This window comes from Eurypyga helias, unplaced genomic scaffold (assembly GCF_000690775.1).
Source record: "Eurypyga helias isolate BGI_N326 unplaced genomic scaffold, ASM69077v1 scaffold8579, whole genome shotgun sequence".
In the NCBI taxonomy this organism is placed as follows: Eukaryota; Metazoa; Chordata; class Aves; order Eurypygiformes; family Eurypygidae; genus Eurypyga; species Eurypyga helias.
In genome coordinates this window covers 36,478-48,243 of record NW_010270059.1, presented here as the reverse complement: position 1 = coordinate 48,243, position 11,766 = coordinate 36,478, and the positions used below count along the sequence as shown (strand labels likewise).

The 11,766-nt window shown below is 45.5% G+C and overlaps 1 protein-coding gene across 3 annotated transcripts in view; it reads right to left on the bottom strand.

Annotated features, from left to right (window-relative positions):
* Window positions 1-316: 316 nt before the first annotated feature.
* The window catches only part of LOC104514570 (thyroid hormone receptor beta), a 46,417-nt gene continuing 34,967 nt past the window's right edge, over window positions 317-11,766 (bottom strand). The window contains exons 4-7 of one of the 3 annotated variants that reach the window (XM_010158299.1): window positions 10,363-10,568; window positions 7,076-7,222; window positions 2,315-2,573; window positions 317-832 (exon numbers count right to left, since the gene is read on the bottom strand). In XM_010158299.1, coding sequence (XP_010156601.1) covers window positions 591-832; window positions 2,315-2,573; window positions 7,076-7,222; window positions 10,363-10,568 — 854 coding nt within the window. In that variant the 3' untranslated portion in view covers window positions 317-590. The remainder of the gene's footprint in view (window positions 833-2,314; window positions 2,574-7,075; window positions 7,223-10,362; window positions 10,569-11,766) is intronic. The other 2 variants (XM_010158297.1, XM_010158298.1) reach the window with 2 other exon arrangements.

Sequence of the window (11,766 nt, the reverse complement as noted above, 5' to 3'; positions counted from 1 at the left end):
CACAGTTCTCTGCCGGAACAATCCTCGGATAATGATGGGATCATGATGATGATGATGATCCTAGATCATAATGGTGATTGTTACACTAGAAACAACCATGAAGACTAGAAATTTCGTCTCGTGACTTGCTCACTTGTGCCCTGCAAAATGAGGTAATACTAGACAAAATTGCCAGGGTCAAATTAACAATAGCTGTTTTACCTTGCAGGCCAATTTATTTTCTGCCACTTCAATTTCTCTTCTGTATTTCCCAAGCAAGGATGTGTGTGAGCTGGTGACCACGCAAGTGCTGGTGAATGAGATTGGTCTGTTTGTATTTTCACTGTTAAGCTGCCAAAGCATTCACATCAAAGGACCGAAGAACAAATTGCAATAGTCACAAGTACCCGCATTAAAGGGATGTTTCCATCCGTGTGTGTACAACTGCCCCCCAGCAACCCCAAACAAAAACCCAACCAAAAACCCAACCCCGCCTCAAGAAACAGAAGAGAACGAGAGAAGAAGAACAAACAGAGGTGGTAAGAGCCGGGCAACGGGATGAAATGACAGCCAGTAGTGCGACGGGGGGGCGGAGAACTGCTCCAGTCTCTCTAATCCTCAAACACTTCCAGGAACAAGGGAGGGAAGAGTTCTGTGGGGCACTCCACCTTCATGTGCAGGAAGCGGCTGGCATGGCAGGCTCCGATCATTCGCAGGTCTGTCACTTTCATCAGCAGTTTTGGCCAAAAGTGTGCAACGTGGTGTTTTCTGTAATTAATGTAGTGTTCGAATGCCAGGAGGAAACCCTCTTGACACTTTTCTATCCTCTCGACGCAAACAAGGCCTGGGCGATCTGTAGATACAAAGAAGCAGAATTATTGTCATTACTTACTTACTTTAATGAATTCCTGATCATAAATCAGGAAAAATGGGGTGATTCTGTCGTTAGGAAAGAAAGGATGGAGACCAGGGACATCTGGCTCTGTCACAAACAACTTCTCTGACTCTGGACACCTCACTTATCAATGCTATCCCTGTGAACACGAGGAGATAATCCTTCCTTTCTTCATCCTTTGCCTGCTTTGCCCATTTAGAGTGCAGTTGTTTGGGAAGTGCTTCCTTACAGTGACTACAGCAACAGATTGCTGATCTCAGCTAAGGCTTCTATCTGTATCTTACTCCGAAACAACAAACAAAGAACCAAAAAACCATTTCCCTGTCAAGTACCTATCTGGGTTACTGTTCTTTCCCACCTGTTTTGCTGCAGTCTGACCAAGACCAAGGCCTTGATGAAGCTTTGACCTACAGGTGAGCTGCAAAGGAAACCGTTACTGAGCACCAAGGAACAACAAACACCAGAAGTTTGACTGATGGGTCTCAACCAGCACCCAGATGGGCGCGGGGAAAGCTCCTTTCACAAGTCACTCTTCAGGAGACACGTCTGGGAAAGCAGGCCCTCTAACAGCCCTCTGAAACCCCTGCTCATGTATTACTGTGCGGGAAACTAAAAAGAAATCAAAATGTTTTGATTGGGAAGGTCAAGTGCTGTGCTGTGATTCATGTGGCAACCTCCCTGTCTTGGGCGCAGTTAATGCTTGTAAATCACTGTCTGTGTATTGTTATTCAGTGCCCAATCTTCAAAGTGGTCTTAAGACAAAATCTTGCCAAATCTGCCACTGCCCAAGAATGGAATTTCCTCTTTGGGCTGGCAGAGCCAGTGGAAGCATAGTTGAAAACACACTCGATCCGAGAAGGGAAGAAACCCTTTGGAAACCATATGAAATGGTCTGTGCTGCTTCTGCATCACGCCACCCGGGGACCAGTTGCACTTGGTCTCAGTGCGGGGAAACAGCACAGTGCTCGTTAGCAAGTGGTGGTGCCGCGAAGTAGGAAACAAGGAGGCAGGTCAAACCGAGCACTGATGGAAACGTGTATGAACTGTACTTCCCGCCCAGTGCATGACAGAGGAAAAGGGAACCTGCTGCAAGGACGACTCTTGCTAAATTGTCGCTTTTTCCTTCGAGGCAAACTGGCTCAGAACCAGATCTGATTTCTTTCTGATGATGACCCCTGCCTCCTCCCTGAGTACTAAACTGAGCAAGTTGTGTTACCAAAGACACTTTTACACCCATCTCTCTGAATACCCTGATTTTTTTTCCCTAGTGCTTACCAAACTAGTCCTAGGCTGCACTGGGATTTTGAGAGAGAATTTCTCCCACATTACCCTAGTCAGCACTACAAGCTCTAACATATCCTATTCCTTTTAAAGAGAGTCTTGTGACAAAGACTAAAGAGTTTCAAAATGGTTGAGGTCCCAATATATTTCTGTTCTCACCTGATGACATGAGCAGAACAGCCTGAAGAAGGGCAACCTCGGTGTCATCCAGGTTAAATGAAGAAAGAGACATGCCCAGGTCAAAAATGGCATCAGACACTACGCCAAGACCCCCATTTTTCAGCTGGCCCCTTGTCACCGCCATCTCCCCATTTAGTGTTAAAGTCTCACTCTCGGGGTCATAGCGAACTGCTGCTCGGAGGGACATTATCTCCATACAGCAGCCTTTCAGAAGGATGATCTGGTCTTCACATGGCAGCTGCAGAAATTATAAATGGTAAAGAAAAAGATGTGCTTTTCAAACTCAGTTGGTTTTACAACTACAATAAATCCATGAGCATGAAGTTGCAGTTCTCACCCCAGGACACTACCTCGCACGGTACAGCTACCCTCCAAACACGCTGCTGACCGACTAGTTCCAGTGCACCGCAGAAACCTCCAAGGCTCACACTCCTGCTTCCAGAAACTGCTGGCAGGTTCACACCCCCACACACCCTTAGGAAATCTGGTGATGACACAACGATAGGCAAGCAGTCCTGGGCAAGACACTCAAAGCAAACCATGCTGGTTCGGATGCGGAGGTGAAGTGACCCAACCTGCAGAAGTGCTGCTCTCCATGTGACTGCTCAGTCTGTGGGAGCCTTGTAAAATTAAGTCCAATAAACCTTAAGAACGTGGCTTTCCCTTTTGCAGAACATTTCACAAAGTGTGAAGGCTGAAGCAGACCTGTCAGTTGCCAGGTTGGTGGTAACATGAACTATTGGCTTTGCTTCCCATCAGGGTGTATCTAACTGAGATGGGCACTGTTCCTAGCTGTTTACCCTTCTCTCTTCTACTCCTGAGCTCCCTCAGCATAACAGAATAAACTGTAACTGGGGCTGGTACAAACTTCAGCCACCCAGTTAAACTCAGTGCCTGCCATGCTTATTTCTTACCTGACCAGAGGAAACCAAACACATCTGGGAGGGTCCGCAGGAGTGGACTGCTTTTTAAATGAAAGGAATTAAATAGTTTTTTCTATCTAGAAGAGATTCCTTATTGAGTGGGGCATGTACTCTTAATTCTCACTGTCCATCTACAGATAACTCATTAAACTGTATTTAGCCTAGTAAGGCTGATCTCCCTAGACTCCCCACATTAGCGCTGGAGAGACAGAAAATCTATGGTATAGCTCCAGCTTTTATGCTGGTGCATAAGCCATGATCTTCAGGGCACGTGGCTAGACTTGTCTTTTCCACAACACTGAAAAAGGTAAGCTGTCCGAACTGGTGAAGGCAGGCTCTGTATTTATCACGTGTAACCAGGATGCTGATGCATCAGGAGAATGTGCTCTGTAAAGCAGGTCTTTTTGTTTTCATAGGTAATTCAATGATAGCAAAACCCACCAAGATACTTTGAGACTGTCACTAAATGAACAGCAAAAGGTCACGTATATGAAAAAGCAATTCATTTTGACATGACTGAAAGAAGGTAAAATCCATCAATTTCTGGCTCACATAAAGTTATTATATTTACCTGATTTGCAGGTCAAAATGAAAAAAAAAAATACCCACCAGCTGCAGGTTTACATGGCAACTGTGTGCTCGCACAGCACACACACTGCTTTGGTGTAAAATGATGCAGAGTGGATGCCAGTTACCTAACACAAGTGGAAGGCCACTGCCTGCTAGAGAAGCACACAGCAAGCCCCAGTCAGAAAAAGGATTTGAATCATGCAGCTGTTTTTTCAGCAATGCCAACTTCAGGTGTAAAGTGTTTGATACACAAGAAAAATGACTCATCCCGTTCAGGGCAAATCACTTTCTCTGCACATCACACTCAGCAGCGTGGGGAAGGCTGCACAGGCACAGTGGGAGTCTGGCCACCCAACGACAATGTCAATGTTTGGCTGCTGAGACTGAAGTAGGGAAGGAAAAGGAGTAAGAAATAAGACATAAAATAAAAAAAGATAAAATAAAATAAAATAAAATACGTGCGAGGCAACCATGAAGAGATATTGGAAGAGGTAACTGCAGAGAAAAAAGGGGCATGAAAGAAAGGAAGGGAGAAAGGAGAGGAAAAGAGAAACGAAGAAAAGACTATGGAGAAGGGAGAATGGTGGAAAAGAAACAGACGTAACAGTAGGGAAGGTATTTCGTGATGCTTCAGTTGTTTTATTAGTGAGCCATTAAACCAATGAGAATTTCCCTTCCTACTTGAACCTCCTTAAAACCTGGTTACGGCAGTGGTGATCTGACTACACCTGTCTCTCACCTGCTTTCCTAATTCTGAGGGACACAGGGGACACCTATTTCATGGATGCCAAGCCTCAGGTCTTATCTGCCAGTAGTAGCTGTTAGCAAAGACAAGGATCCTGAACATCAGTTCTGCTCCCAACCACGCAGGTTTCAATGCAACCTAAGCTCATCACTTGAGAGCTGCTCCCAGAGCACCTTCCAGGAGTGAGGTCAACAAACGTGACTGATAATCTGCCACAGGTTCTCCTCTCCTTTCTCTGCAGGGAGAAAAAGCAAAAGGCAGGAACCTGAGGTGCTCACCTCGACAGGACATACTGGCAGCCACCCCATGGATAACACAGCACCATGCAGCTGAGCTGAGCTACCTAGAAGGGTATTTACAGTCTTACCCAACATGGAGCCACTGTGACACCTAAACTCACGTCAGAGTAAGTGCTCCTCAACCTTCATTTTCTAAGCAGAAGGAAATGCAAGAAGAAAACAACGGCAGAAATGCTGAGAAGTAAACCATTTTTTTTTATACTTCAATTACTCTGGGATTAGATTCCTGCTTTGAGGCACAGGCCAGTGGATGCACATGTACTATGCTGGGTACTCACACGGCTTTGCGGGCTTCTGCATGTGTCCAAGGAAGAGAGAAAGAGAGAAAAGGTGCCGTGGATATGTAAAAGCCCGAGCCCCTGCCCCTCCTTCATAGCGATTTAGTGCTCTCAGACTGAACCTCTGTGGAAACTAAGAGCCAGGACAACGTTTAAAAGCTCTGCGGGTCCTATGGCAGAAAGGAGGGCTTTTTCCCATGAACAAACCCAGAGTGTTGCTTCTAAGAAAAAGGTATGGGCTAAAAACCATGAATGAAATAAAGTTAACGGGTTGGTGCCCCTTCAAAAAGGACGAAACATCTGTCATTTTCTTCATGCTACAGCAGGACCTATATGACAGCCTGGAGGACACCTGTCCCGTGAGTTGTCCCTCGCTCTGCCATCAGACCTTGCTGTATACAGGTGTTGGGTTTACACAGTGGCTCAGCTGTATGCAAAGCCTGTCCTAGCTGAGCTGCATAACCGACAGAGGTCATGCTCAGTGATGCCCCGACTTCTTCATCCATGCTTCCTGCCTGGCTCTGACACAAGTGGGCCCACAGTAGCCAGGAGGGGTAGGAGGTGTCAGGTGAGCACTGCAGACCGCCTGTGACTGGCAAAGCTTTCTAAATTAAAAGACCACCTTGGTGTGTCACTGCAACTTTCCGCCAACAAATGCCAAATTGGAGGAGACGATTCCCTCAGACACTGAATGCTGCAGAGGCCTCTTGATCTACGGACACATTCCTTGGATTTGAAAATCTTCATGCTTGGCCACTGTTTCATGCTTTCTTGCTGATGGAGCCAATGCTGAGGTTAGCCAGGGAGAGCTATTTACACTGTGCCAGCTATTGATATTTACCTCTTCTTGTTCTGTAGGTGCCAAAGGACATAAATAGCTCTCCTTAACTGACCTTAAAGAAAAGTTGCCAGCCACAGACAGAGTAAAATGCTATGGCTGCCTTAAACTTCCTTCCTGACTGATGTTTAGTTCTTAGGAGGAAACACTATTCCTGAATTAGGGAGCCTGATGAACTCTCTGACCATGGCCATTCCCATTTCACAGGTTATTCACTTGGCATTTCACCAGCAGAGTCAAGCGCTGCTCTGCAGCATGGGAGAGCAGGCAGGCATCCTTCCATGGCTGGACTGGGGATATATCCATACTAAGAATCCCAGGGTCGTGGATCCTAAGGTACTCACAAGACTTGAAATTTTTAAGATTGTGAAGACTGAAATACTTTTTTCAGGCTGTGGTTCTGATAACATTTTTTATGTTAGGAAAAGACTGTATTATCAGCCATTGCATCAGGTCCTGCAATAAGGACGATACCGCAGTGTACATGAGATCAGCCTAGGGCCTCTGCGTTCCTGATGTGCAACCAGGTCTGCTTGAGTCCAGTTACTGTACATTCACATGCGAGTGTCTACCTGGATTCCATTACTTTTACCGACTCTTTTAGGCACAATCTCCCTGTTCAGGAAAAGCATGCCTAGGGAACACAAGGAGGCAAGTGCCATCCCTGGAGAAGGATGCTTTCCTGAATGTGAAGAATTTGTAACTGCACAGACCCCCCCCCACAACACTGCACCTGCCAAGGAGCCAGAAAGCACAGAGGGAACTGAGTGCTGGAAGATCTGATTAAATGTATCAAAGATGCTTCTGAACAGTCTCTTTTTGCTCATATGCTTTGTTCAGGGCCACCTCTAAAAACACATCTGAGTTCCTAACGAATCATGATGACTTCTAGATGAAAAAAGGATTCCAGTAATCACAGGAAAAAGAAAACTCATAAAAATCCAGATGATTCTAGTCCCATCTATTTTGAGTCTCTAACTTTTCTGACCTAAAACATAGTGAAGTTTTCATAGTTCCATGCCAGAAGTACTTTGAATAGTCTTTAACAACAGGCATATAAATGAGGAGTGCAAGGAATTTTTCTTACCTCACAAAACATAGGCAACTTTTTGGCAAAATCCACCACTCTTGTAATCGCTGGTGTGATAATTTTTGTAAACTGGCTGAAGGCTTCTAAATCCACTTTCCCACCTTCTGGGGCATTAACTATTGGTGCCTGTCCAATGTCTTCCGGCTGAGGATATAAAGAAAGATACTTCAAGGAACAATCTATCTTAGACCAAGTATTTCATACTCTAAAAGTCCTGCTTGGCGACATAGGATATGCTAAAATAAAAAATACCACTATTCATTTTATAAGTAATGCCCACCATGCTACAAAACGTGAATTTGCTTATAAGACATTGATGAAAGAGGTGACTGCCCAGAGAAACAGGCGACTGGCATGCTGCTAGCCATCCTGCGTGGGCAGCTGCACTGCCATTTTGTGCACATGCAGTGTCCTCCTCGTGCCTGTATCTGAGTATTTTGGGCGTGTAGCTTATGCATCTTCTGCCTAAAAATACAGGCATGTCCTTGTTTCTTACAGGTGCCGAGAACTCTCAAGTTTCTCTAAACGCGAAGGGAGCTGAGGTGACTTCTTGCCCCCAAGAAGAGGCTCAGAGCTTTGCAGAATTGGGATCTTTCAGCTACTCTAAGTTCTGAAATCTTCCCCAGAACAGATTGTCGGGTATCACAGAGCTTCAGCCAACGGCCTTTTCCCCAAACTAGGCTTAAACAACCAATAACTACAGATAGGCTAACACGAAGCTATTCTGGACAAAGTGACTAGAATGTCAACTCGCTGGGTAAAATTTTGGTTGAAAAACACCTTCTGCATGACTTCAGCCCAAGGCTTCTTCAAAAGAGAAAAAAAAAGAGTTGTATTTTGAGGATTTCAATCGGGATATGCAACAAAATAGTTTCAGGCAGACTCTGCAAAGAGTGTTTTTCTTCCAACTACATTTCAACTTGTTCACCTGATTTTCTGACAGCTTGTCAATGTTACCATGTATTTTAAAAACAAACATATTAAAGCTGTTCTGTTTGCTAAGCGCGGCGGTGAAAGCCCAACCACCACGCAGAGGTTTCATTTTGTTCACATCAGACAGTCAAAAACCGGGTAAGAGCCAGAGAAGGCAGCCTCTAAGACTGATAGGCTTCATGACATTTATGTACGGGCACTTCATCAGGAGAGGTGCTGAAAGTGCTGCCTACAATAAAACATTGTGCTCACCAGTTTTTTTAAGCAACACGTTATAAAAGATCCTTCCACAGCTCTGTCACCAATCTGAATCCAAATCTAACTTCTTTCATGAAAAAACTCAGCAATGCATTAATAAAGCAAGCACCAATTGTAAAGGAACAATGAAGAGAACTGGGCTCAATTATCTGATGGTTCCTACTAAAAAACTCTAATAATCCCAGTTCTAGGCTCCCTCCCTCTCTGAATCTTGGGAAACTAAACACATTGTCTGTGTGCTCATGATAAACAGCCTTCATCACTTCCAAACAAGAAGACCAAATGCTTAAAACCACGCATAACATTGTCAGGGAGAAAAATGGGAAAATACAGGATTTTCTTGGGAAAGCCATAAGTCAGGATTGTGATATAAAGCTAACACACTGCCAAAGGGAGAGCGCTTGCCACCTAACTCGCCTCAACAGGAAAAGAGGCCCAGACCTCAGAGGTCCTCAACAGAGCTCCAGCTGTTGAAGAACCAGCCTCAGCTGCCTAAGGATTGACCCACAACTCCTGAGGTGTGTGGTCAACTCCTCCTGCTCTTCAACAGCTTCTGGCAGGGGCTTTCAAAGTCCTCCACCTGGTGTTGGAAGGCCATCCTAGACTTTCCCTTCTGTGCTCATTGCAAGGTGTCAGCGAGCTCTCTACACTTGCCTTGAAACCACTGGGCTTTGGTGTGTGAGCGTTGCAAAGAAGGAGGAGGCCCTGCATCAAGGCTGCACTGCGAGCAGTTTGGTCTGGCCTAGGAACCAGCTGTGGACATCACAGCTGATTTCTGAACTGTCCATTACAGCTGCCACCCCTGCCTCTGTCCCATCCCTCCACTCTCCCAGTAGCCCTGTTCTAACATCACCTCATGGGCACCCTTTGCTGGAGGCTCCCCCTCTGCTGTGACTGTCCCCAGAGCCTGAAGTCCCTCAACGACCACATTTTACAGGACCCAGTCCCTACCAGCTTTCTGCCCGTGTCCTCATTCCCAGCCCAAACCTCAAGCTCCCCATGCTTTATCCCAAACCAGGAGATACTGAAAGAACTGCATCCCTGCCTAACGGCAACTGCTTCTTGGCCTGCTAAAACCTGCACCTCAAACCTTGCTGTGCAGCACCGCTGGGAAGTGCTCTGCTGCTTCTTGCCAGCGAACGCTGGCTGTGGTTTCCCAACTGCACACGCCTACAAACATGCAGCCATTCATACAGGAGTTTGGACTGTGCCACTGGAATTAGCAGAACATCAGCTGGCTTAAATATATCATTTCTCTTAGCAATTTAACAGTGGATCGAGACTCCTGGGGTGAGTTAGGCAGCAGGAGCCAAGGCTTGCAAAAAATCAGTATTCTCTAGCTGACTTGGTACACACAGACTGTTAAAGATTCCTGAAACGTCTATAATCCCTCTTCTGTGCTGTATAAGCATTCTGCATTCTGCACTTAGTTCCTCTAAATATCGATTAAAAAAAAAATCAAATAAATCCATTTCTAAGGCTCTGCATCACAAATCACCATCTATTTTCTGATCCTCAGTTATAGGCTGAAAACTTAAGTCATCTTGCAGTCTGCAATCCCAATGCTATATTGTATGTATCATCCTGCTTTCACTGAATTTCACTTTTCTTTGCCAAATTTATTTTAATTACTGTGTTCACTTTGGAAGAAGGAAGCAAAAAACACGAGTTATTAATAAAAAATATCAGCTTTCACCTAAAACTTCACATGAACACAATATGCTGCATGCTAGCCTCTAATAAAGACAACAATCCCATGATATATAAGAAAAGATATGGTATGTGTTACAGACTGCTACTGTTGTTAATCAGGAGTGAAACAATTTTTCTACTTATTCTCACCATAGCACAATAAAAGTATCCAGCTGGGTAAGCCTTAGCTTAGCAACACGCTGTTTGTCTTTTGAAATACATGGTCTCTGATCAAACACTGAGCTTCAGGCAAGAATAAGCAAGTACTAACTATAAAAATAATCTGTTTTTCACAAATGTCAATACACTGGCAGATATACCCTCTCTGGGGTTGGGATGGAGCTTTGGAAGACAGAAAAGATCCTGGCTCCAAGGGTTGTGTGAAAGGCTACAGTCCTTACCAGAAATTTCCTTTTCTGCTTCCAGTGGCTTCCTTGTGCATTGGTGGCCACATGTGCTTCAGTAACAATTTTAATGAGCTCCCATTCCTCATCCGTTGGCTCTGGTTTGTGTCCAATGGTTTTCTGCAGCTCTTCCCGACGCCTCTTCTCTCGATTTTCTTCTATCAGCTTCCTCTTTGCCAACCGCTTGCTATCATCCAACACCACTGGCAGGAGAAAGAAATCCACAAAAATGGCAGGAAGCTCTTAAGGCTGTCTGAGCTCTGGCCTTTTCTACGCCTGAGATATGAACTGATTACAAACACCTTAACTTAGCAGTAAAGAAGTACTTTGGTAAGACCCACAGTTGACACAGTTCTCTTTACTTCTCCTTCCACATTGATTTCTCAGCCGCCTGGATTGCGAAGAACGACTTACCCTTCTGGTAACACTTTGTATACTGCCATTGCCTTCAGGGGCTTATTCCACCAATAAAACTAGCGTGCAAAAGCTTGGTGAGGACTCAGATGAAGTGCTCCTGTAAGAGACCTGGAGTAACCTATGCTGGGAAAGATGCGCTTTTGCTTTCTTCAAAGGACTATCAGCATGCTCGCTGCTCTGAGTTGTGTAGAATGTGTTCTTGTAAGCCAGCAGAAGGTAACATGGGTTTAAGAACGTGGGAGTACTTATTCACAGGAGGCTCAAATACCTGTTGCATGACACGGTCAGAAACAATCTGCCTTCCACTCTTCCCTTAAGCCCTACAAATGGGCTTAAGGTTCTGTAGCATCGCCCTCGAGCCCTGCTACTTCCAGGGATGCCAGACACACAGGCCCCAGGGCTGCACATCTCTGACCACCACTGAAGGTTTTATCCCATCTCCCATGCAACGTGAACAGGCCATTTAAACTGACCAGCCCTGAACCCAAAGGTGAGAGAAACCCCCCCTTGGGCTGGGGGGTAGCTGGCCTGTCCGCTGTGCTCAGTGTCAGCCCCTTGGGTGCGCAGGTCTGCACAGCCCACACAAGCCTCGGCTGCTTCATGGTGAGAACTAGGCTGAGGGACCCGTCTCCCCCTGCACAGCCACTACCACTGCTGTGGCATCGGACTGGGCTGGGTGCGAACTGGTGACCCAGCGTTGTCCAGACCCTCTCCTGGAGGTCTACCGGGCTAAAATGAAATTGGGTCACCTCTCCTATTTTCCTATAGGCAGAAGGCACTGTTATACATAACATTAACAATGAAGCCTACTGAATCGGAATATTCTTCTGTTGTTTAATGGGCCTCTTTTCCTGTCAGTTCTTCTGCACCGGATTACGCTGGCAACAAGCATTAACATTAGTGCACAGGGGGATTTATGTGACTTCCTCCCATTTGCACTAATTGAAGATATCAGGGTAAATGCCTGTGCAATGGCTGGAAAAG